Source organism: Anolis carolinensis, chromosome 1 (assembly GCF_035594765.1).
Source record: "Anolis carolinensis isolate JA03-04 chromosome 1, rAnoCar3.1.pri, whole genome shotgun sequence".
Taxonomy (NCBI): Eukaryota; Metazoa; Chordata; class Lepidosauria; order Squamata; family Dactyloidae; genus Anolis; species Anolis carolinensis.
The window spans coordinates 179,744,973-179,772,270 of record NC_085841.1 but is presented as its reverse complement, the minus strand read 5'-3'; the positions used below and the strand labels follow the sequence as shown (position 1 = coordinate 179,772,270).

Below are 27,298 nucleotides of genomic sequence, written 5' to 3'. Positions count from 1 at the left end.
TCCCTTATGATCCCGCATGCCAGTAAAGCTAAATCAAAACAGGAGCAAAATGTAATCTCCCATACTGGCTTCTGGCTTCATGGCTCTGTTGGGGGAGGACTGATGCTCTTGCAGACCACATACAGGTTTTAATGAGCCCTCTTTAAATGCCAAAGAACTCTGCTCTGAGGAAAAGCGACCCATTCTCTGAAGTGCTGCTACCCTACAGAAATCAATTCTGCTAGTAGTTGTCCTCATCTCGTCCTGCTCCCTTCTTCCCATTTTCTATTTTTATTCAAGGTGACTTACAAATGAAAACCAGTATAGTTTTAAAACTGTACACAAAAATCTGTCTTTGTGTACATTCATGTGTGAGCACATAGGTTGTTCTAAAAACAATCTATACATTTAAACTATTAAAAATCATCAAAAGACAATATTTTAAAAATCCAGCATAGCACACTATTAAAAGTCCATGACATATGGGTTCCTAAGTCTGACATAACAGTTAAGTACTAAAAGTCTAGAAATTTTAATCAGAAAATCAACCCAAAAAACATGGCCCAACTTATCCATGTGCCAGTGTAAGTAGCGGATCTCACCTCTTATCAAAAAACAAACCATTGCCTTCTCCAAGTACAATGAGGAAAGGCGAAGGCTTATCCCATCCCAGCAGATCTAAATGAAGTAACATCCCCCATTACTCTCTCAGCTGCAGCCCCACTTTTGGACTTTTAAAATGCATGCATGGGACAATGGCTCTTCTCAGAGGAGCACTGAGATAGTAGAGTGTGTCAGTGTTTCTTTTAGTTTCTCCCCGGATGGTCTAGGCTCTCTCTTTTTGCCTCTCCACTCAGAAAAACAAACAGGAAATAACAGGAAAGGAGATTCCAACTGAACATCAGGAAAAACTTCCTCACTGTGAGAGCTGTTCAGCAGTGGAACTCTCTGCCCCAGAGTGTGGTTGAGGCTCCTCCTTTGGAGACTTTTCAGCAGAGGCTGGATGGCCATCTGTCAGGGGTGCTTTGAATGCGATTTTCCTGCTTCTTGGCAGGGGGTTGAACTGGATGACTCAAGAGGTCTCTTCCAATTCTACGTATGATTCTATGAGTGAATATTGTACCTTACCTTTATGCAAAAAAGGAGAAACACTCTTCTCTGAATAGAGTGGCAAAAGGCCTTTATGAGTTTTTAGATATGGCAGCTAGGACCACGGCAGGGTGGCCCCACAACATGGTGCAAATGCTTTTCCTTTCTACAGAATTAACCTCAACAAATTCACAAATCAAATCAAAATCCAGAATTTTGGCCCCCAAACTTGTCCTGAACTTATATATGAGGTTGACATATACATACCGTAAGTATGTATCATACTTGTAGGCAGAGCACCAAGGAAGGAGAGAGACAGATTTGAAGCAGTTACAGTAGAGTCTCACTTATTTATTTATTATTTATTTATTACAATATTTATATCCCGCCCTTCTCACCCAACAGGGGACTCAGGGCGGCTTACAATAAAACGCATATATAAAAATTACACAGTACAATATCCAACATAAACGGGCTGGCAGAACGTTGGATAAGCAAATGTGTTGGATAATAAGGAGGGATTAAGGAAAAGCCTATTAAAAATCAAATTAGGTTATGATTTTACAAATTAAACACCAAAATATCATGTTGTACAACAAATTTGACAGAAAAAGTAGTTCAATACGCAGTAATGCTATGTAGTAATTACTGTATTTACGAATTTAGCACCAAAATATCACGATGTATTGAAAACATTGACTACAAAAATGCGTTGGATAATCCAGAACATTGGATAAGTGAATGTTTGATAAGTGAGACTCTAGTGTATCCAAAATAACCTCTTCCTTAGTTCAATCATATGAGCTAGAAGCATAATGGGACAGAGAAAATGGCTTCTCCTGAAAAATTTAAGAGGTTGACAAGGTGGATAAAAGGAGATTGGGTCCTTCAGGCAGCCTAGATCTGAGCCATTTACACCAAAATGGTGTAAATGAATTCTTAAAAGCCACAATCGAGCCACAACAAAAGGAATTGTTGCTGCCTTTTCAACTTGTTGCTTAAAGAGAGATGTCCACCATATTAAAAGATATGTTCATGAAATTATGTCCTACAGTGTTTTGCAAACCTTTTCCTCAGGAAACAAAGTCCAGGATCAATTGTGGTTCCTGGCTGTGAGAAAACTGAGAAGCAAACCACATTTTTTCACTCCAGAACTGCCACTCTCCATTGTTCACTCAGATAACAGGAACAAATGGAGATGTCAAGGCTTTGGAAGATGGCAGAATGGTGAGGCAGCACTGCAGCATCAGTGATTAAGCAGCTGTAACTTTTTTAAAAAGCAGAAAAGCACAATAAATAGCATTTCTGTAGGGAGGTAACATAGAAACCTGACATGAATCATAACTACTCAGTGGCTACCAGTACTGCATAATCTAAGAAAAACACATCCGCTGCAAACGCCAGGCCCCAGAGCGCTTCCAGATCAAAGTTTTATTGCCTTCAATTTCAGAAAGAGAGAGAAATCCAGATGGTCATCTTCCACCTGTAGCTCTTCTGTGTCTTATGACTAATGGTGTCAGAAACAGTTCATTAAAATGTGTGTCCTGAGAAAACAAGGCACAGGAGTTGACTGGGCGCTTAGCCTTTTACATATTTAAAAATTTATACTCTGCTTCTCTTGAGACAGCTTCCAAAAGAATACAAATAGCAATAATGCAATGGGGATAAAAGAAATTAAAAATAATAAATACAATTCAACTCAAAGCGGCAGCCACAGAAGGCAAAGAAATGCATACTCAACAACAAATAGTTTGTATTCTTTCCAAAAGGCGGTAGTATAGCTGGGAACAGGGACTCACATCCTCAGAACAAATATACCAATAATATACCTGTTTTGTGGCACAAGAATCTCCATCGCATAATGTGGACTCTATTTGTGAAGGACTGCTGCACATAATGCAAGGAGTTATGGAAACGGGCAGACTATTTACCAATTGAGTCACCATTGTACATACACAGTAATACCCAAACAGTGGGCATGTACAGGGCGTATTTGGTATCAGTTTCCTCAAATAAGGGACAACGATCAATCAAACATGAAATCTCTGTATGAATGAGACACTGCAAAGAGTCAAGATGTGTAAAGCTGTTTGAGCCTGACTTCCACCTGAACAAGAATACTAAGGTAGCTTGGTCACTCTATGATTCAGCTGCTTTAGGTGGAAAAATGCGTGTATATGTAGCTCTATAAGAATAGTAACTATTTTAAAATATTCTGTTTTCTCTGCCCTGCTGGACACAGTATAGACGAAGGAATTTGATGAAGCAACAAGATTTACCTTGAAAATGTGGTTCATTAAGTAGTCATCTGTGAATTCATACATATGGGATTCTCTGGCCCTGTGCAGACTATTTGTAGAAACCTTTACACTTGATTTCTTAGGAGAAAAACCTTTTTATACCACACTTGTTCAGTTCCCACTAAAGCTTCCTCAATCTGTCAGAGTGGCCAGCAACAAGGCCTGACTGGGGTGACATCCTAGAGCAGAGAAAACCTTTGGTCATAGGGGTCGCATAGAGTTTTAAAATTTGACAGATAGACTGGGCCGGTGGCAGATGGATGGAGAACGTTTGTGTGAATTAATTGAAAAAAATATGGAATGAATTCCTATGCATACTTAACAGTATTCCAGTGGAACACCTCAGGGGCCATTTAGTCCAACCCCCTTCTGCCAGGCAGGAAAAGCTCAAATCAAAGCACCCCGAACCGATGGCGATCCAGCCTTTGTAATAGTAATAGTAGTAGTAAATAATAACAGAAATCCCAGAGGACATTCAGTTCAACACCCTTTGCCATGCAGAAAAAGGGTAGGCGGGGGGAGAAAGGAAAAGGAAGGGAGGGAAGGAAGGAATGGGGGCAGGGAGGGAGGTAGTGCTTTTAGCGGTGGTGTCCTGGTGGCATACACTTGGTGGTAGGTAGGTATGGGTGCTTCCAACAACATGCACTTCAGCGGTGGGGGAGCAACCAACTGACCCTAAGGGCTCGACAGAGTGCAGCAGAGAACTGCTGTCCTAGAGAATTGGGATCCCAGAGAGATCTGGAAGGACCTCAGAACAAAATCTTCCACAAATGAAAAGGTTAGATGGCCAGATTATAGTGAATTTTGTTAGTTGAAGTGAAACATCCTTTGTGTCTTAGCAAATAGATTATTGATTTGTCGTTGTTTTGCCTGCTACTTGGTTCTAACATACTCATCCTACCCCTGCATAGGCTCAGTATCTTACAGCTATTTGCCAGAATCCTATCAAGGCCTGTATCCTGATGCCACCTACTGAACCTTGTGCTGCAGGTGTTTGCCTTGTCTGAGGACTCAACCTTAATATAAAGATCTTTCTTCCCATTAGGAGGCTCTTGGTGGGTTTGACATCATACAAGAGTGTATGTTTGTGTCCCATGGAAGACACTGCCTCTGTGACAGCTGCTCAAACATCCGTACATTCATTTTATAAGAGTATCATTCCATTTGTCAACAGGAAAACTTTGCAGAACACTGTAGATGTCTCAAAAGAGGAAAATTTGCCAAATGTTACCATATCTGTGTGTATATAAGTCAAAGGCAGGTTGTGGGGTTAAAATTAGAGATTTTTATATGACTATGAATAAGCTGAGTGGTGGATGCCCCAGTTATTGCCATTTCCCACCCAGGCATTCAAAAAGGCTGCTGCAGCAATTAAGGAGGTTGGTGCTTCTTTCAGGTTCTCAACTAAGCTCTCATCTTTCACCACTCTACTCTGAGGATGGTTCCTTTTTTGAGTCAAGATACAGTGCTTACATAGAACCATGAATTAGTTAACTTAGAAATTTCTAAAGTTACACGTGAAGAAATACAGTAGTGTATATCCATGGTGTTCCAACCACTTTTCAGACTGATCTAGACAGTTTTCAAAATAGCAAAATAAATGCCTAGCATGGGCTAGTGCTGATAACAGACTGGGTCCTACTAATCAATACATTTGTCTCTAGATGCTCACAGATCCAATATCATCAGGCTAACTGATGGAAAAGGTATGACAATGATTAAGCTAAGGCTATCAAAGGTGTGTAGTGACTCCTGTGTCATCTACCTAACATCCCACTGGCTGAAAATAAATCTAGGATCAAAATCCAAGTGTCATTCATGAAGACTGAAATGGATGAAAACAAGTTAAACAGTTCAATATACACAAAACTGCTGCTCTCTCTTTGGATTAACAATGCTTAGCATTTCTAAAACCTAACATAAAAATATGGTTCTGGGAGGAAAATTCCTTACAAACTTTGTCACTATAAATTGCTAAGGCGTACTATTTTTAATTACAATAATACATAGCGGGGTGTCCTGATAGGAGCCATAGTTCACTTATGCATTATTAATTGAACCCCGAGGACTAATTATAACAGGCTTTTGTTACTCTGCTCTTGGTACATGTCACTGAAAGTGATCAAATATTGTAAAATTAAAAAAGAGAGAGATCTATTTCCCTCCAGGCAAAGAAGAAACTATGATTCAATCTCATAAGTAATGATAGTTTTAGGGGAAAGAATGTTGGCAAAGAAGGAATAAATGTAACTTAATTGGCCACCCACAATTCTCTTGAAACTTTACAAGAGCCACAAATCTACACAGGCAGTTGAGTCAGCTGGTAGAATGGAATAGACCATTCAGCCTATAGTTAGAGCCATCACATAGTTTAGCAGTCTCATTTTCTCTTTAAATTAAATCTAGTACCCCAAGGAGAAGGATTTCAGCTCACCCCCCTCCCTCCCATTCCTCCAAGGCTTCTGCTCTCCATTTATAGGATGAAATGGTACAGCCTATGCGACAAACCAGTATTCTACCACCGCATCCAGCTACTTGTACAACTGAGAACTCAGTCTTAAGTTCAGGAAACAGAACAAGCAGATTCAGAATCAATTCAAAACGTAGCTTGAACATCTTTATCTATAACCTGGACAACGGAATCGAATTCCTACGCACACTGCATATATGTTATTTGTAGTGGGGAAAAAACAAAAACAAAACAAAACCCCCAAAAGAACAATACAACGCTGAAATGAAGACCAGTGTAACCAACTTACCAATATTTCAATGGGAAGTGTGGGCTTGCTTTTGGCTAAAGAGATAGTCAAGTCAATTAGGGTTGTTGTTGTGTGTCAAGTCGTTTCAGACTTAGTGCAACCTGAAGTCTAAAGTTGAGAGCAGGAGGTCGGGTAAATGACATTCGTCCCGTGGGCTTTAGTTTGGGGATCCCTGCTTTAGAAGATGAATACTCCTAACTTGTTTTGGGGGAAGCATTTATAAAAGGACATCAAGGAGACATAAGTGTAAGGGATGAACATAGGTTTCCAAGACAATTGTGAGCCGGGGAAAAGACCTTCTTGCTGGTGGCCCCTTGGCTCTGGAACTCTCTCCCCAGGGAGATCAGACCGGCACCTACCCTGTCCACCTTTCTCAAAGAACTAGACGTGGATGTTCCAGTGCACTTTTGAGCAAGTAGTCCCACCAGATACTCAGCCCATTTACAACTCATTATCAGTTATTGCACTTTATCACTGTTCCTTACCCTTTATGGTTTTAGCGTTTACTGAGATTGTTCTTCCGCCCCTATTTCGATCGTCCTTATACCTCCTAGGAGCCCTATTCAGAGTTCTACACAATTTTACCCACTGAATGTTGTTATTATTGTTCTGGTTTTAACTTCTGAAACTTCTGTAGTTTATTCTTTTATGTAGTTATGTTTTTAATTGATTGTTCTGTGTTTTAACTTGTGTTGTTGGGCTTGTCCCCATTTGAGTCACCCGAGTCCCTTTGGGGAGATGAAAGCGGGATATAAAAATAAAGTTGTTTTTGTTGTTATTACTTAGAGTGCCTCCTATAAATCAATGCATGAGAGGCAACACCAGTGTTGACTTTGCTTGGATGGCCCACTCTTTCAGTTCAATTCATAGCTGTGAGATTTGAATAGTTGTACGTTTATCTGCTTAATTGCAAAGATCTAGGAACAGATGAATATTCATGGCACTAGGATTGCATTGAGACTGGGAAAGTTAGAGAGCTAGCTGACTGGGGAAGCAACCAAGGAGTGCCTGATGTCAACAGCACTAATGAGCCTGCATGCTGACAACGCTGCTGTCCTTCACCTGACTGATGAGGAAATAAAAGGTAAAATAATGGGCTTGTCTTCAGCCTTTGCAGGCAATTTATCTTGGAAGGGAGGGGCTTACACTAATAGTAGATGGAATTTACAAAATGAAAATAAGACTCTGGCTCTTCATGTAATTTGTGTAGAAGCTTTTGTATGTCTGCTAGTGTTCACAACACACAAGCTGAAGAATATACTTTGAAATAAATTACTAGTCCAATTGCTTTTAATAGTATGCATTTAATGGTATGCATCTCTACAAATCTCTCCTCAAAACCTCCTTTTCGGATTTGGATTGCATAAATTTACTTTTAGCATAATAGAAGTAAAACATTAAGCACACATGGCAGTTTGTTACCTCTAAGCTTGATTAAGTGAAATATATGATTGTGCAAACATGTTTGGGGTAGAATGAGCAACTTTTTTCGTGTCAGAAGCGACTTGAGAAATTGGAAGTCACTTCTGGTGTGAGAGAATTAGCCATCTGCAAGGACATCGCCCAGGGGATACCCGGATGTTTTGATGTTTTTATCATCCTTGTGGGAGGATTCTCTCATGTCCCCGCATGGAGCTGGAGCTGATAGAGGGAGCTCATCCATGCTCTCCCCAGATTGGATTTGAACCAGCAACATTAGAATCATAAAGTTGGAAGAGACCATCCTGTCCAACCCCCTGCCAAGAAGTAAGAATATCACATTCAAAGCACCCCCGACAGATGGCCATCCAGCCTCTGCTTAAAAGCCTCCAAAGAAGGAGCCTCCACCACACTCCGGAGCAGAGAGTTCTACTGCCGAACAGCCCTCACAGTGAGGAAGTCCTTCCTGATGTTCAGGTGGAATCTCCTTTCTTCTAGTTTGAAGCCATTATTCTGCGTCCTAGTCTCCAGGATGGCAGAAAACAAGCTTGCTCCCTCATCCCTATGACTTTCCCTTACATATTTATACATGGCTATCATGTCTCCTCTCAGCCTTCTCTTCTGCAGGCTAAACATTTTCCAGAATCTTGCCTGGTAGCAACATGTGGCTGACCGGACAGTAATTGTTTGGGTTGTCTTTTTTGCCCTTCTTGAAGATAGGGACCACATTTGACCTTCTCCAATCTGCTGGGACTTCTCCCATTCTCCAAGAACTCTCAAAGATGATTGCCAGTGGTTCCAAAATAACTTCCGCTAGTTCCTTCAATACTCTTGGATGTAGTTGATCCGGCCCTGGGGACCTGAATTCGTTTAGAGCGGCCAGGTATTCCTGGATGACTTGTTTCCCTATTTGGGGTTGGATTTCCCTCAATCCTTCATCGTCCACTACATGTTGCTGAGGTTGAGGATGGCTTTCTTTTTGTGAGAAGACCGAGGCAAAGAAGGAATTAAGTAGTTCTGCTTTTTCCCTGTCCTGTCAGCATTACCCCATCTTCTCCTCACAGAGGCCTTATTGCCTCCTTGTTCTTCCTTTTCCTACCGACATAAGCAAAGAAGCCCTTTTTATTGTTTTTAATGTCTCTTGCAAGCCTGAGCTCATTTTCCGCTTTAGCCTTGCGAACCTTTTCCCTACAGGAGTTGGCTATTTGTTTGAATTCTTCTTTGGTGATTTTTCCACTTTTCCACTTCTTGTGCATGTCTCTTTTGAGTCTTAGTCCAGTTAGAAGTTCTTTGGACATCCATTCTGGCTTCTTTACACTTGTCTTATTTTTTCTTTCTGGCACTGTTTGCATTTGCGCCTTGCGTATTTCACTTTTGAAAAACTCCCATCCATCCTTGACAAGGGATCCTTATAGTGTGTGTTATGGGGCAGACTGCTACCCACCTTCCTGTGTGTCTGTGTTCTAATGTTTTGTTTGTTGTATGTACTGTTGTATGTATTGTAACAATGTGGGTTAGGGTAGGGGTGGTTTCAGGTCAGCAACCTTCAGGTCAGGAACCTAACCTTCAAGTCATCAGTCCTGCTGGCAGAAGGGTTTGATCCTCTGCGCCACCAGGGGCTCCTTGAATGAGCAACTAAAGTCTACCGAATCATTTAAAATACCTCGAATGTTGCATTAGCCAACTTCTGCTTACACAAGGAACCCCTGTGATCTGCAAACATAGCATCTAGGAGAAGGTTTCATAATCCAGTACACTGTCTAATTTCATTCCATCAGAGAAAAGAATCACATTTCACCTAATGGAATCTCATTCAGAAGTCTTCCTTGTTTGTATTTACTACACAATGAAATTTTCCAATATTTGCCTGAATTTATTATTGACACAATTCCATTGTTATCCACAATTCCCTGCTGCCAACTAAACAAGACAAGTTATTGAAATCGCAGACTTGGAGGAATGTGTGACAGTCATGAAGGTGTGGAACTCTGCACTATTTATTTTCAACATTAACTGAAGCTTGCTTCCGCAGCAAGCATGGTTTGGATGGTAGCTTCAGTCTACTATTGGCCAAAGGCCCTCTTGGTCACTGCAGATATCTGGACCTTCAGATTATCTTCTCAAGTTTAAAGAGAACCGAGAGTACATGTAGCACAAAAAACTTGCCTTGATAGCCGCATTTCTGACTTCTATAGGTGCAGCCAGATTCTGTGTCAAAGTGGCAGAATGTGCATAGTACTGCAGGTTCTTAAATCACAGATTTCTGAAAGAAGCTTCAATATGGGTTCTTGTTAATAAGTAGCACTCCAAAGCCTTGACTTGGAATGGCATCTTGACAATGTTCCAAGGAGGTCATTTATTACTTCACTGTATGTATATTTCACCATTCCCACAGCATGAGATCCAAGGCTGCTCATAGGAATGGCACTATTCTCTAATGTATGGAACTTGCCAAGACAAAGCACACTCCTCAAATCTTACGGAGAAACCACAGGCATCCTTTCATACCTACAAAGCACACATGTTTCTGGAGTGGTTTAAAGAATAAAATAAAATGCTGCACTGAATAATAGGTGGCAGCTTGTTACATGTCACCATTTCAGCATCACCATGCAGCATAGTACTACTGTTTTCCCCTCCCAAACCTCTCCCAGCAGGCTCTGACATTTCTCAGATACATCAGACTTGACCTCCCGCTGGGAGTTAGATTGAGATAGAAAGTGCTTCTTTCCACTCAGAAATGAGAAGTTAAGATTTTCTTTTTCTGAAAACAGTACTGCACACACACATACACATACAGAGAATCCTGCTATTTTAAGGTTGAGTTAACACTAGTTAAGGCTCTGGTAAAATGAAACATTACACTTTATAGTGACAGAATTCAATAGATTTAAGCTTCAACACTGAGCTGCTTGTATCATGGAAGGAGACTGACAATATATCATCACCCCTTGTGATATAATTTAGACAGATCATTAAAAACTATTACAAGAAGTTATTTTCCAGAGTGTTTGCTTCTCATGGCTGCACTTTATCCAGCCAAATGAGTGGAAAAAATATGACAGCAGAATGATTTCTTGTTGATGAATGACTTTTGACCATAACATTTGGGGCACATCTACACTGACCATTTAACGCACCTCTAAGCAGACTACAAGTTGCAATGGCTAGAAAATATATGCTTCCAAAATGCACTGCAGCATGAATTAAGGCGTCTAAAGTGCATCAAGCCAAGTCAAAAGAAAATACGAGTTAAACCTCTGAATGAGCTTTAGATGAACCACCAGTAAAAACCACATCACATAGTAAAACGCAGAAGATCATTAATCTCCCATGACAGTTCAGGACTGAATGTAGCACTTCACTAGAACAAATAGCAAAGGGAGAGAAGGCAAGGGTACAGAGCAAAGATGGGAAATATGTAGCTTTCTAGATGTTGTCAACTACAATAACCATTATCACTGACCATGTTGGCTGATATTGATGGGAATTATTATCTAAAGCAGTGCTTGAGAGGGACAAAGTGTATCTGATCCATAAAGAAACTTTGCCATTGATTACAAGCAATGAGACAAGTTTTAATGACATAAGGACAGGTTGCTTACCTGTAACCGTGTTTCTTCGAGTGTACTCTGTGAATTCACACTAATGGAGAACGCTGCGCCTGCGCAGGCTCCAACGGATACTCTTCCAAGCTAAAGTTTGAAATTTGGCGGTAACCCCGCCCCTCTTCCCGGAGGGTATAAAGGGCGCCCTCCGCGCTCGCTCTCCAGTTCCTACGCCGCAAAGGCAGCGAGAAAGGGAGAGGTTTGCCTGTGGGGAAGGAAGGGCGGGATTGTGTGAATTCACAGAGTACACTCGAAGAAACACGGTTACAGGTAAGCAACCTGTCCTTTTTCTTCGTGTACTCTGTGAATGCACACTAATGGAGACTAGCAAGCTAAAGTGTAGGTAGGTGGGATAGCAAACCCGATAACCAGTCTAGTGTCCAAACACATTTATTGAGCACAAGGTGCAAAAAAACAGGCAAATGCAATGGTCAAGTAAGCGATGCAATAGCATATAGTGCAATAAAACCGATCCTTGTGTTAGGATCCAGAACACAATCATAACATAGTAAGTAGGCAATAGTCTGTAAGAAAATACAGAGGTAGGCATAAACCCATTCTCAGAAAACAGAGGGAGAAGCATTCAAACATTAAATTTCAGTGCAGTGGGTAAGTATAGTACACAAGCACTATGTTAAAGAGACCCTGAGCACATTGATTACAAACGGGATGGATGACAACGGTCAGCCTGTAAGAAGGATAAACCCGAAAAATGGGTTTGAGTAAGGCAACAACATTAGGTAAGGCAGGAGGAGAGGACGGACCTGGCAAAAGCCGAGTCCTTGAGGTTCTTTGAGTCCATCCTGTAGTGTGAAACAAAGGTGGATGGAGTGGACCAGATAGCCGCTCGACAGATGGAGTCGAGAGGGACGCCCCTCAGGAAGGCCGTAGAGGTGGAAAGGCCCCTTGTAGATCTAGGGCGGATCGACGAGGGGGGCTGGCGTTTGGCTAGCTGATAAGCGAGCTCAATGGTCTGAGCAATCCAGTGTGAGAGTCTTTGGGAAGAAAGAGGTTCGCCCAGTTTGTGGGTAGCGTATGCCACAAAAAGTCTAGGTGACTTACGTATGTCCTTAGTCCTGTCCTTGTAGAAAAGGAGGGCTCTCCTGACATCGAGGAGATGGAGTTTCCGTTCTAGAGAAGAAGAAGAATTGGGGAAGAAAGCAGGAAGTATTATGTCCTGGTTCAGGTGAAAAGCAGAGACCACCTTAGGTAGGAAGGTGATGTCCGGGCGAAGGACAGCCCTGTCGTGGTGGAAACGGAGGTAGGGTTCGTCCACCCGGAGAGCAGCCAGTTCCGAAGGCCTGCGGGCAGAGGTGATAGCGATGAGGAAGGCAGTCTTCCAAGAGAGAAGGTGAAGGTCTGCAGAGGCCATAGGTTCGAAGGGAGCTGAAGCTAGTTGAGAAAGGACGAGTTCGAGGCTCCATCCGGGAGTCGGAGGTTGGACTGGAGGATGCAAGTTGTTGTAACCTCGAAGGAAGGTCTTAATGAGGTTGTTAGAAAAGAGAGAGGGTTGTCCCTGACGTTGGAAATGCCAGGAGAGAGCAGCGAGATAGGATTTTATCGAGGCCAGAGAAAGTTGACGATCCGCAAGGGAAAGTAGAAAGTCCATGACCAGCGGGATCGAAGTAGAGGCGGGATCAACGCGTCGGTCCCGAAGGAAAGTTTGGAATTTTGCCAGCTTGTAAGCATAGGCTTTCGATGTGGCCGGTTTGTGAGCAGCGCGAAGGATCGCCTGCAGGTCTGGGTGGAGAGAGTTTAAGGAAGTATCCTCCAGGCAGTCAGGTGCAGGGACGGGACGTCGGGGTGGAGAACCTGTCCCTTCTGTGAAGATAGTAGATGAGGGAGAATTGGGAGGGTGCGGGGGGGATCCGCACACATCCGGAGCAGCGTGGGATACCACGGCTGGCGTGGCCATGCAGGGGCGATCAGGATGGCCGATGTCGGTGTTAGATAGAGTCTCTCTATCACTCTCGAGATGAGAGGGAAGGGAGGAAAAAGATAGACGGGTTCGAGAGTCCAGTCGAGGAGAAACGCGTCTCCGAGACAGCCCGGAGTCGAGTTTGGAGGTAGTCTCGCTCCGAATCGAGGAAGTTGAGCGTTCGAGGGGGAGGCAAAAAGGTCCAGAGCTGGCCAGCCCCAATCGTTGAAGACGGATTTCAGGATCTCGGGATCGAGACGCCACTCGTGGGGGGAGGTCGTTATTCTGCTTAGAGAGTCTGCTAAAGTATTTTGAGCCCCCGGAAGGTGAACTGCCGACAGAGTTATGTGTCTCGCTATGCACCATAGCCAAATGTCCATCGAGAGAGCCATGAGTTTTCTCGAGCCCGTACCCCCTTGTTTGTTGATGTAGTACATGGCTACTACGTTGTCCGTTTGGATCAGAACGGTCTTGTGGGGAAGAAAGCGGGCAAACGCCCGGAGGGCTTTGAAGATTGATAACAGTTCTAGAAAGTTTATGTGGTGAGACCTTTCTTGGGTGGACCACAGGTCCCTGACGGTGAGGTTCGACATGTGGGCTCCCCAGGCAAAATTGGAGGCGTCGGTCGTGATGGTGACTGACGGAAGGGAGGGATGGAAGGGAAGTCCCACACAAACATTCGCTGGGTCCTGCCACCAGCGAAGGGAGAGGCGAACCTGGTTCGGTACCGTGAGAAACATTGAGCTCGGGTGCCGATGGGGTTTGAAAGAGTCTATGAACCATCTTTGGAGAGGTCTGAGACGTAGTCTGGCAAAAGGAGTAACCATGACCGTGGAGGCCATGTGACCCAGGAGAACTTGGACCGCGTGGGCTCGGCTCCTGCGGTTGCGGAGGAGGAGGGAAAGGTGCTGTTGAAGGGCTAGGAACCTGTCCTTCGGTAGGGAGGCGGTTTCCGTGATGGAGTTGAAGAGAGCTCCGATGAAACGGATTTCTGTGGTTGGGAGGAGTTGAGACTTTGAGACATTCAACTGAAGGCCCAGCCGTTGCAGGAGAGAAAGAGTCTCTGAGACATGGTTTTGAAGGGATGAGGGATCGGACGCGACAATCATCCAATCGTCCAGATAAGGAAAGACCATAATGTCCTGTTTCCTGAGGTGCGCTGCCACCACGGCGACCACCTTTGTAAAGACCCTTGGGGCCGTGACGAGGCCGAAAGGGAGAACTGTGAACTGGTAAGATTGTCCCAGGAGCTTGAAGGAAAGGAAGCGTCTGTGGGATCTTCGCACCGAGACGTGGAAATACGCGTCGCGTAAGTCTATAGAGGCGAAGAAGTCTCCGTGTCGGAGCATCGGGAGGATGGAGGCTACTGAAACCATTCGAAATTTTGAAGGCAGAATGAAGAGGTTTAGAGCCCGTAGATCGAGGATAGGCCGAAGGCCTCCGCCCCGCTTGGGAACCGTAAAGTATCTCGAGAAGAAACCTCGAGTGTCCTGCTCGGAAGGAGAAAGCTGGATTGCGCCCTTCGCCAGAAGGGAGTCGACCTCGGCGCATATTTCCGGTGAAGGGTCGGTGTGGAGGATGTGACCCGTGGGTGGCAAAGTTTCGAATTCCAAGGCATAGCCGTCTCTGACAATGTGAAGAACCCAGGCATCTGAGGTGATAGACTCCCATTCGCGGTAGAAAGGAGCTAGGCGGTCGAGGAAAGAACAGAGAGGAAGGATCTGGTCGGGGCCTAGGAACGGTATGGTAGTGGCAGTAGTAGTGGAGATAGAAAGATCCCCGAGAGAGTAGGCGTCAGGCCCGACGTTGGGGTTGTGGCATAGCTGCAGGACCTTTGCCCCGACCTTTCGGGACCTGGTGCTGGCGGCGAGGTTGTTGCTGATGACTGTGGTGACTCGAGCTCGACGAGCGTCGAAACGGCTGGTGACGAAAAGGCTGAGGGTAGCGACGGTACCGTTGCGGGAACCATCGGGTCCGCTGAGCCTGAGGTTGATCGGTCCCGCACTTTGTTGCGAGAATCTTGAAGTCGTGATTGGACTTAAGTTTGTCATCAGTGCCCGAATTGAAAAGGCCCTGGGTGTCGAAAGGAAGGTCTTCGATCACTTGTCGAGAGGAAGAAGAGAGTCCTGAGGACCGAAGCCATGCATGCCGTCTGATCGCGACCGCGTGGGCAATCATTTTTCCGGCGGTATCACCGGTATGCTTAGCCATTTGAATTTGGTGGTGTGCGAGAGAGTCCGCCTCCTGTTGGAGGGTCGAAAGGACTGATCGGTCTTCGTCAGAAAGTTTGGCGAAGAAAGGTTGGGCTTTCTCCCAGAGGATCTGCTGATAAGCGCCCATGCAGGCCCCGTAGTTTGCCATGCGGCAAAGGAGGAGAGCACCGGAGTACAGCTTGCGGCCTACCGCATCGAAGCGTTTGCCCTCTCTGTCGGCCGGGGAGTTGGATTGTCGGCCCGATGATTGGGAGGCCTTTACCACCATGGAGTTTGGGTCAGGGTGATGCTTGAGCCATTCCAAGGCTTCGTCATCGGTTCGGTACCAGGCCTCTATTTTCTTAGAGGTTGGAGGTATCGAAGATGGAGTCTTCCAAGATGCCTGGATGACGTCCAGGAGGTATGGAAGAAAAGGCAGCAAGGTGGCCGGCGGGGCTTGGGCTTGAACCCTCTTGAAAACGGGGTCGGTAACAGCCTTTGAAGTTTGTTTAATTTCCATCCCCAGAGCGTCTGCCATTCTGACCATCTGGTCGGAGAAAGCCCGGATATTATCCGTCGGGGAAGGTGGGTCGACCTCGTAGGCGTCGTGAGGCGGGGAGAGGTCGAGACCGAGAGAAACCACAGAGGCGGAGAGTATCGACTCGGGGCGTTCGATATCGGGGTCATCCTCCTCGGGCCCTTGAGGGGACCGGGGAGGAGAAACAAGCACAGAGTCCTGATGAGGCATAACCCCAGGAGCAGGGAGAGACGGCTGCGGAGGAACGCTCTTGGACGCGGAGGCCTGGGCGGCGCGGGCTAAGCGCGTCATCTGTCTACCCCTCTCAGGTGTTTGAGCTGGGGGAAAGAGTTCTTGTCGAGCCGGAAGACGAGATGGTGCCGGCTGGGGAGCCTTAATAACCGTCCTGACCGACCGGTCGGGGGAGGCTTGAGCGTCCACATCCGAGGACTGACCATGAGGAGAGGAAGAGGAGCGGAGGCGTTGTGCTGGTTGGATAGGAGAGGATCTCCTAGAGGAAGGCCCAGAGGAGGGGACGTCCTTCTTCGAAGACGCTGAGGAGGACGACCTCTGGATCATTCTTTTCTTTGCTGGGGGTTGTTTTGACGCGACCCTCAGCGATTTCCCCGGCGTCGGGGGAATCGGGCACACAGCTGCCGAGTCAGATTGAGCCCGTCTGGATTCCTCCTGAGCCCTCTTGAAGGCAATCTTCATGGCGGAAGAAGATGGCGGCGCAGCCAGGCGGGATCGAGTGGAAACGGCCGAAGCCACCGAACTCGAAGTTGATGAAGGGCCCATCTTGCCCGATCGGGTGGATACCGTAGCGGTGGTCACCGTGCAGGGCGGTTTGGTCGGTCGCGGTCTCGAGGTTTTCGAGGTTTTAGATGATACCGACGGAGCAGGCCTGGAAGCCATCGAGGCTGAGGTGGAAGTGGAAGCCTCAGGAGCAAGAGTTTTTTCGTAAAGAGCTGCACGGAGTCTCGCAGCTCTATTTCTTCTGGCCTGAGCTGTAAAGGCCAGGCAAAAACGGCAGGTACCGACGACGTGGCTTTCGCCAAGGCAGAAAAGGCACTTAGCGTGGCCGTCGGAATCTGGAATCTTAGCGGCACACTGAGTGCACCGTTTAAAACGCGTGGTTGACATAAGAACGAAGAGTCCGAAGTGAGCTTTGCGGCGGAAAAAAAGGAACTGGAGAGCGAGCGCGGAGGGCGGGGTTACCGCCAAATTTCAAACTTTAGCTTGGAAGAGTATCCGTTGGAGCCTGCGCAGGCGCAGCGTTCTCCATTAGTGTGCATTCACAGAGTACACGAAGAAAAAATAGCATTTCTAAATTGATCTGCATCAGACTGTAAGGCACATTGATTCAATTCTGTATTTGCCTATAGGACTGGGGTGTCACACACATTTTCTACATTTCCAACAAACCCACCTTTCAGCAGTATAGAATACACACACATTCAAATACAATGCTTCTAGTCATGATTTATCACTGATTATAATCCAAAACATTTAAAATGACACATGAAAACATAGATATCATGATTGGACACAGAAATAAGCTATTTACAAGCTGAACAAAATAACAATACTGGTTTCATTATGTTCAAAGAGAAAAAAGCTTTAGTACCTGTTATAATAGGTAGTTGATATTATTGCTTCTTATATAAAGAGATTATAATACCCAGAATGGCACTGGAAGATACTTTCTGAGAAACATGCACAATCCATTCAAATTTCCCATTATTTCAGAATACTCTGCGATTCAAAGGGACAGAGAAGGTCTTTGGACAAACACAGGTGTTTTCTACTAGATCACAATCCTAAGTTGAATTAATTCACAGAAAGCTGATTTAAAAACCTCCTGCAAAACACAAATAGATTATAGAAATAAGTGCCATAAGTCAAATTAGTCATAAGAATTTAAAAAAACCCATACTAGTCTGGACACTTGGAGATCATAGTAACAACAACCAAATACTGGTTATATTTGTGCCTTGACCCTGATGCAATAATTTGTAGCTTATAGACAAAATAAATCTGTGACTTAGCAGTTATTTCTTAACTGAAGAGCAAAGTTTCATTTTCTGTTTAAAAAGCCAGGCGACACAAATGATTCGGGTGTTACAATGCTGGAAAATTCATTGCTTAACAGGTAACAGTTGAAATGACATCACACACTCTATAAGCCATTTAGATGGCACCTCCCAGACCTTTCCTTGACGAATTTTCTCTGGGGTATAGTTAGATGAACCATCATAGATTATATACTGGGTACAGAAACTTTGGTCAGAAGTAATCTCAGCATGATAGGCCACGGTATTGATTGTCTGTGTCACATCATTATCTGATTTGGGTTTCCTCAAGAGAATCTGTCCTCCACCTGCTTTCACCAGTTCTTTCAGGTCATCTTTGTTGTGCTCCTTAAACACTCCAAGGAAATAGAAGTAGCAGCCATCAAACAATTTTGGCAACTAAAACAAGGAAGAAAATGTTCATGTAAAAAGAACTGGGAGGATTAAAAAGAAGGCATAATACAGTTGCCTCCTAATATGTATAACTTATTTGTCAAACCACATAAAGATGATGTGGGGCGATGTCAACACACATTTAACACAGGAAAGGGTTAGCAACCTAATGTGGATAAACAGTACAACATTTGTTTGGAAGGAGAAAGTTCAGAGTGTCAAGGAACAACACCTTGAATATACTTTTTTAAAAATTCAAAAAGCAAACTGATTTTGCCATTTTATCTAAGGGACACTATTTTCCTATACCATGGATATCAAGGGTCCAATGTACTTCATGCCTTCTCAGTTAACAAGTACATGCTATTAAAAGTAAGTGAGAAGCAATAAAAATAATATCCCAGGGTTAGCAGGCAGACTGCGGAATATGTGAGAGAATGAGTGTCAAAGCAAGCTTGTTAAGTGCGGAAGCAAAACTGTAAAGGAACTTAAAGCAGGACTGGATAAAAAAGCAGGCGAGAAGTCATTACAAATTCTGATCTGAGAAGCCTGGCGGACCAAGATGAGGGAGTCAGAAGCCTTGTAGGTGGAGGAAAAGGAAAGAGTCATAAGAATGGTTGGAGAAAACATCACACAGTGCCATTAGGAGAAGGAAAAATGTTTTGTAGTGCAGGAAGGAGGCAAAAGAATGTAGGGACAATACATACAAGACTTCTGGAACAGGAAAACATACTAGGTGAAATGTGGGAAGAGCTTGTGTCATGAAATATATGGTTTGAATGAAACTGTATGAAAGTTGAATTGGGCTGAAGATACCATCCTAAGGAATGAGACCTAATAATTTTGGAGACACCATTGTAAAATATTGAAACCTAGAAAATTACATTACAGGAGGTAAAAGTTGCAGATGGGAACTGTGGCAAATGATTAACTGTTGATATTGCTGACTTGATTAACTCTTAGTGGAAAAACAACATGTTTATATTTCCAAAGATAATGGCTCTTTTAAGTTAAGGAAATGATTACAAATTTCCTTACATTACGAAGAAAGCAAACAAGGCTCCTTGATAAGGAAAACCAATTAAACGAAGTTAACATCGGTCCAGGAACTGATGGAATCAACATGTTTTAGCTGTCTGTCAATAATTTCCAACTTTCAGAACCATATCAACAGAAAAAACTACATAAAAGGGCCCTTTTATCTCAGAAAAAGTGTGTCAGACCAACTGAACACCATTTCTGAACACCAAGAAACTGATCAACTCCTCTCAAGAAGCTGATCAACTTCAACAAGAAGGATGGTAAGAATGAATGATGAATGTTAGAGTATATGTGTAAATGTTGATGCAATTTCCCCTTTTGTCTATGTAACCAATATACTTATAAAACCCAGCACTGGTGTCTGTGTCTACTTCTTTCTCTGAAAGTGCCTAATGCAGTCTATCTCACTGAAAGCAGAATAAAATAACCTATTTAATGTTTTAAGAAGTAAGTATGACACCTGACAGTGTCTAAAAATTATATCCTTAGTCAAAACAATCAGCTAACCCACATTTCTCTTGTCACAATTATCAAGAACATCAAAATGGTTACAAAGTAATCACAGGAAATCTTACAATTAAGAAATGTCAATTGAAGATTAAATCAGAAGTTTAAACTACATTTTCCAACTGCAGATAGAATAGGGGAAAAGAGCTGGTACTTTTCTAGAAAACAACACAGACACATACAACCCCCAGAAGCACTAAGGGTTGATGAAAGGTAAAAACTTTCACCCTTGTATTTCAGGCAACATCTTTAATGCATGTTTCTAAGACATACTTCAAAAGCACTGAAAAGATTTAGTGGCATATATGACAACAGAAATCCATTAACAGTTTGAAATTGCTTTTGGAAGTTAGCGGTTGTCAATCACTTCTCAGAAGGAAGCACACGCTTCCCTATTCCTCCAAAAGTGGAATAAGGGAATTTAAAGATGAACCTTACCAACTGCTCTTTGTTCAGCCGACTCTGTCGTGGGCCTCCGTCTATTTCATATGTCTCTTCTTCTTCCCTGGCTCCTGTCTGGAGGCAGACCTCTACCCCTGGAATTTGGAAGGCAGAGAAAACTTTGGTGATTTATTGTAAACTATGACTGTTTTAGGAAGGACTATGAATAATAGGAAAACCAGTCTCATGAAAAAGCCAAGATCAGATCTTGACTGGTTGGAATAAGAGAAAAAACTCAAAACCAGAGCTTGGAAAGAATTTTTTTCACTACGACTCCCAGAATCCTCCAGGAAACATGACCAGAGATGTTTTTATTTTCAAAGTAAGTTTTCAAAGCTGTACCTGAGACTTACGCCATTATAATAAGCATTATTTGGCCAGCTAAATAGGATTCTTACCAGACTTTGGTTAGTAGGGGATGTTACACTGGTAGGAACATGACACAAATATTACTTATAAAAAATGCATGGCAAGCCCAAGTGTAAGGAGTCAAAAATTAGGCAGCTAAAGCTCACTCAATAAGCTTAATGGGTTTAAATCCTACTTGATGCTGCCTTGGGTGTGAATGGGAGGAGGGAGGAATTAACAAACATACTATTACTTAGATAATCTTTCATCCACTTAATCAGTGAGACACAAAAAAGATAAAATTTCTGCCCCTTTGATTTTCAAACTTTTGTTTGTATTATTAAAAACTAAATCTTATACAGAGTTACACATAGAGCTATGAATCCTAATGTGAAAAACCAGGAATCTTGCCAAAAACCTATCTTCTGTATGATGACATATATCTTAAATAAAGGTTTTGCTAGCAAAGCTAATGAATTGCAAAATACACCAACAGACATTCTAGCGGTTTAGTATATGCTAAAATGGAAAGTATTACAGGCCGGACAGTCCTTATTCAAAATGTATGGGACCCAAAGTGTTTTGGATTTTAGATTTGGGTGGGGGGTATTCTATACTAAGTCCAATTTCTAGGAAACGAGAAAATTTAGCCAAACTTATATGAACAAGGTTTGGAGATACAGAAGTTGTTTATAGCTCATGTACATTTATTTTTAGGAAAAATTATGAAATCACACTATATCTCAAGAATATGTAATGTTTTTAAACATCATAAAGCCTGTGATTCTTCTAGCTTCCTGCCAGCAGGAATTTTGAAGGGGTCTAATGGACATATAGACCATACAAGCAGATATATCATGATTGTTCCCATGCATTATCTGGGTGTGGCCTCTATGACAAGACAAGTTTCCCTGTATCATGGGATATTTACAGAGAGTTCAGTAAGTCTGAACATATTTTACATAGGTATTTTCTGCAATGATTGTGTAAGGAACAGCTCCCAAACTTCCAAGTAGTTTCAATATTCAAAACAATAGCACTTTCCACCAGGAGTCTCATTTGCTCTACCACCTTTCCATCTCTGTGTCCTTCTAAAAATGTAGGGCACACTGGCCTTAACCATTTTGGATAAATAAATATGAGATGGAAAACATTTCACAGGGACACACTTAAAAACTCAATTCTACTGTAAATATTTATAATAATAAAAGCACAGAGAGCAGTTCTACCTGCCAATCTCTAGTCTAGCTCATGTCTCTCAGTAAGCGGGTAGGGAAATGAAAATGACGAGAAATTTTGGCAATGAAGCAGCTGCAGTTGATGTTTTTAACAGTAATTTAGATGCTACGCTGCTGTCAAAGTGACTGGAGGAAAGAAAATAGCATGATAGCATACGAAAAGGCAGAAGCAAAAGACAGAACACAATTGCTGAGATATTCAAATTTGAACATCCCTCTCCCGTGAAAGGAGTCAGAAATAAACAAGGCATCAAAGCCATACTTTAGTAGTTTTACTTGTTACTTTCTTGGAAGGCTTAGGCAACATGCCAACATGCAATTAAAGAGCTCCCCTACATTTTGCCATCCCTTCGGTACCACCCCATTTAGACAGGAAACTCTAGTTATCGAAGAAAGAAAACAGCAGAATCGGCAAAGGGCAAAGACACCTCGGGTTGGTGGATAAGGGAAGTTTGTAAGCAGAGATGCTGGGAGGTGACATTGGAGAGATACCAAGGAGTGGCAACACTAGTGAGGACTCAAAAAGAAGATGAAGAGATATGTGTTGCATCAAGGGGCAGCAGGATTTGAAAAGGGGACATCATGTGTCTAGACTACGCCTGGAACACAAATATGTCGATTTACTGACTGGGATTGTGTGTCCCCTTGAAAAACTTGAGAGAGAAATGACACATCAAAAATTCTTGTGATTTTTTTTGTACCCAGCACATTAATTGCACAATTTTGAGAACTATACAAGAGTTTGAGAAACTTCAGCTCTGCAATCAAAACCTTCCCTCAATTTTTTCTTTGCTTTACAAAACACAGAAAACTATACAGTTTTCTGCAAGGTAAAAACTCCTTCACCCACACTGTGGCTTTTTTGTTTTTTTATATACTTGGGATAAGTACACAAAATGCACACTATACAATGTGGCAAAGGATTCAAAATTGTGGTTGCAGCCTTGAAAATTGTGCAAATCAAAAACAGCAGGAAAAGAATCTCAGGCTACCTACAGCTGAAGTCACATGAATTATTATTATGTGTATTTATACCCCCCCCCCTTTTCTCTCCACAAGGAGACTCAAAGTGGCTTTGTTATGTAACAATGCACGGCTGTGGACAACACTTCTATTGTGCAACGTTGTACAAGAAAAGTTTTATACAACAAAAATATTGTACAAAATCAAAAATGTGTATAAAATTGCTTTTAAGTTATGTATTCAAAGTGTCGAGACTTGGGCCCAATCTCCAAGATATCTCACTATATATAGACAGACAAGTATTCCAAAATCCAAAATATGGAACACTTCTGGTACAAAGCTTTTCAGGTAAGGGATTTTTAACCTGTAAAATATAAAAATTGGAATCAGAGATGGAGACAGACCCTATAAGTTTGGTTTGATGTTTAATTTCTGGTGAAACAATCCTCTGTACCTATTGTCTTTGGGTCACTGTTTTGATAATATTTACACATTAGACCCGAGAGGGCCTATATCAGAACAGACCATCATTTGAAATCAGACCTATATTATTCAGTTTCAATTGATGGCTTAATTGATTGTACTTATATAGGCAGCATATTGTTGATTACATAAATATCCAAGAGTATGGCTTATGTGAGTATATCTCTCTTTTTTGGATAGAGCAATGTTTCTCAAACTCTGCTCCTTCAGGTATTTTGGACTTCAGCTCCCAGTAATCCCAGCCAGGTTACCAGCTGTTTGGAATTGTGGGAGCTGAAGTCCAAAACACCTGGAGACACAGAGTTTGAGAAACATTGGGATAGATTCTGGAAGTTATTGCTAGCCCTTTGCACACCTACAAAAGCTCCTCAGCCTATGATAGCTGTCAAGCCCTATGAGAGATACACTGTCTTTGCTTATCTACTGTGAGATGATAAAAGGAAGAGGCAATTTAGATAACAACAGGGCTCTAAGGAGGAGGAAAAGGAGAGCTTTCTTCCCCTGAATTGCTCTTCATCACTTTCTTCAAAGGGCTTCACAGATGCTGGGCTGGAGGGAGAACACAAAACAGCAAGGGTGGAGCATTACATCCATCTGCTTGATGTAGAATTTCAGTCAATGAATGCATTGAATCCCCACAGCTTTTATACCACTATTTCCATAGTCTTAAAACCATGACCAGCTTTATATAAGGAACTTTCAGGGGAAAAGGAAACTAAAGAAATTAAAACAAGTAAGTAGTTTCTAACTGAGCAACACATCAAGCAAGGATGGCTTGGTTCAATAGCAACAGGCGCTACACAAAAACACTACAAGGGTTAGACAAAAACCATCTTCCCCATTTTTACATTAACCAAATGCTTTATCAGGAATATAACAACTTCATTTGAGGTGGTACTGCCTGTCTCCATTGCCTCGGGCTATATCTTCCATTGCTTTCCATTATTTCATTGCCTTTATTATTTCTGTGACTGCAATGTGGGTAGAAATGGCAAACGTTATTCCACTGAATGTGGATGGAGATTAGGTTTCACACATTGCGGAGGCTTGCTGAGGGGAAAAGCTGTTGCAAGCATAAATTAATGATATTGGCTAGCTTTTTCTGCATATAATTATTGCCTTTTTAGAAAGAAAAGATGCTTCTTAGCTGTGAAGTTTGGATGTACAGAGGAATCTCAACTTAAGAGCATCCCAACTTACAAGCAATGCTTTGAGTTACAAGCTCATGCCAGAGGGAGCACTAGCACCAGTGTACAGGGTTTTAGGGATTCAAGGGAGCAGCCTACATACCTCTTTATGTTGTCTGCTTTGGGAGATGGCTGTCTGCTTTGCTCTTGTCTGCTTTGAGGAACTTTGGGTTAGTTGATATTGTGTGGTTTTTATTTCTGGTATGTTTGACTTCATGAAGAGAGGGAGGGAGGGAGGCTGGAATGAGTCCAGTATGAAGAAAATGATGCTTTTGCCTCCTCCTTTTGTGCCTTGTGCTTCCTTGCCACAACTTTATGCTTCCACCATTTTAAAGTTCATCTTTCTTTTTTTATTGTTCCACTAGCTTGGGGTCCCAGCGGTGCCCGGGTCTTTTGAGAAACCTGTGTGGCAAGTTTGGTCCAGATCCGAAGTCGGCTGGGTTCAGTGCTGTCTGTTTAAGGGTGAACTACAACTCTCAGAGGAAGAAGTGAGTGAAGCTACTTGGTCCATCCTCCCCCAATCTACCCCCTGACAGAGAGGGGTTCATGGGGGTTCTGTGGGCCAAATTTGGTCCAGTTGTGTCACTGCTGGGCATCGCAGTGGCCTGTGGGAGTCGTAGCGATTGAAAGTACTACAGATCTCATCACCAATGGGCCATCGTCCCGCCAACGGCACCAGGCCGTAGAGTGCATCATGGGGGTTAAGCGTGCCAAGCTTGGTCCATGTCAGTGATTCCTGGCAGTCACAGTGGCCTGTGAAAGTGGCGGCCAATCAGAAAGCTGCTACATACAAACATTCACTTTTATTATAGATAGATAGATAGATAGATAGATAGATAGATAGATAGATAGATAGATGGATAGATAGAGATAGAGATATAGAGATATAGATATAGACATAGATGTGAATGTGCAGGCTAACACACATTTTGTTGCCTCAAATGTGCTTCCTTGCCACAGTGGCTGGATGAAACCAAGCACTGCCTACCTCTGAACATTTTTCCTTTACCAATGTTTACAATAGATAGTTGTGCAGTTAATAAATCCAGTTTATTTATTTACATTTTCTTTTATTATTTGTCAATACAGTAGAGTCTCACTAATCCAAGCCTCACTTATCCAAGCCTCTGGATAATCCAAGCCATTTTTGTAGTCAATGTTTTCAATATATCGTGATATTTTGGAGCTAAATTCATAAATACAGTAATTACAACATGACATTACTGCGTATTGAACTACTTTTTCTGTCAAATTTGTTGTAAAACATGATGTTTTGGTGCTTAATTTGTAAAATCATAACCTAATTTGATGTTTAATAGGCTTTTCCTTAATCCCTCCTTATTGTCCAAGATATTCGCTTATCCAAGCTTCTGCCGGCCCGTTTAGCTTGGATAAGTGAGACTCTATTGTACTTGGTATACATTATTTGTTATTTATAAAGTACATTTTTCTTATTTAAAAACACACAATAAAAATGTGTGTGTGTGTGGGGGGGGGGGGGGGTTCAGGGGGCCGAAACAGATTATAGAATCATAGAATCATAGAATAGTAGAGTTGGAAGAGACCTCATGGGCCATCCAGTCCAACCCCCTGCCAAGAAGCAGGAAATCGCATTCAAAGCACCCCCGACAGATGGCCATCCAGCCTCTGCTTAAAAGCTTCCAAAGAAGGAGCCTCCACCACAACCTGGGGCAGAGAGTTCCACTGCCGAACAGCCCTCACTGTGAGGAAGTTCTTCCTGATGTTCAGGTGGAATCTCCTTTCCTGTAGTTTGAAGCCATTGTTCCGTGTCCTAGTCTGCAGGGCAGCAGAAAATAAGCTTGCTCCCTCCTCCCTATGACTTCCCCTCACGTATTTGTACATGGCTATCATGTCTCCTCTCAGCCTTCTCTTCTGCAAGCTAAACATGCCCAGCTCTTTAAGCCTCTCCTCATAGGGCTTGTTCTCCAGACCCTTAATCATTTTTGTTGCCCTCCTCTGGACGCTTTCCAGCTTGTCAACATCTCCCTTCATCTGCGGTGCCCAAAATTGGACACAGTATTTGAGGTGTGGTCTGACCAAAGCAGAATAGAGGGGGAGCATGACTTCCCTGGATCTAGACGCTATTCCCCTATTGATGCAGGCCAGAATCCCATTGGCTTTTTTAGATGCCGCATCACATTGTAGGCTCATGTTTAACTTGTTGTCCACGAGGACTCCAAGGTCTTTTTCGCCCACACTGCTGTCAAGCCAGGAGTCCCCCATTCTGTATCTTTGATTTCCATTTTTTCTGCCGAAGTGAAGTATCTTGCATTTGTCCCTGTTGAACTTCATTTTGTTAGTTTCGGCCCATCTCTCTAGTCTGTCAAGATCGTTTTGAATTCTGCTCCTGTCTTCTGGAGTGTTAGCTATCCCTCCAAGTTTGGTGTCATCTGCAAACTTGATGATCATGCCTTCTAACCCTTCGTCCAAGTCGTTAATAAAGATGTTGAACAGAACCGGGCCCAGGACGGAACCCTGTGGCACTCCACTTGTCACTTCTTTCCATGATGAAGACGACGCATTGGTGAGCACCCTTTGGGTTTGTTCGCTTAGCCAATTACAGATCCACCTAACCGTAGTTTTGTCTAGCCCACATTTTACTAGTTTGTTTGCCAGAAGGTCGTGGGGGACTTTGTCGAAGGCCTTACTGAAATCCAGGTATGCTACATCCATAGCATTCCCTGTATCGACCCAACTCGTAACTCTATAAAAAAAAAGAGATCAGATTAGTCTGGCATGACTTGTTTTTGGTAAATCCGTGTTGACTATTAGCAATCACCGCATTTGTTTCTAAGTGTTTGCAGACCACTTCCTTAATGATCT

The 27,298-nt window shown here is 43.0% G+C and overlaps 2 protein-coding genes across 3 annotated transcripts in view; one reads left to right on the top strand and one right to left on the bottom strand.

Moving 5' to 3' along the window:
• vwc2l (von Willebrand factor C domain containing 2 like) overlaps positions 1–27,298 on the top strand; it is a 359,062-nt gene that overhangs the window by 238,564 nt on the left and 93,200 nt on the right. The window lies entirely within an intron of this gene.
• The window catches only part of bard1 (BRCA1 associated RING domain 1), a 72,893-nt gene continuing 62,730 nt past the window's right edge, over positions 17,136–27,298 (bottom strand). Inside the window, exons 10-11 of the mRNA XM_008113531.3 lie at positions 20,233–20,330; positions 17,136–18,252 (exon numbers count right to left, since the gene is read on the bottom strand). Coding sequence (XP_008111738.2) covers positions 17,920–18,252; positions 20,233–20,330 — 431 coding nt within the window. The 3' untranslated portion in view covers positions 17,136–17,919. The remainder of the gene's footprint in view (positions 18,253–20,232; positions 20,331–27,298) is intronic.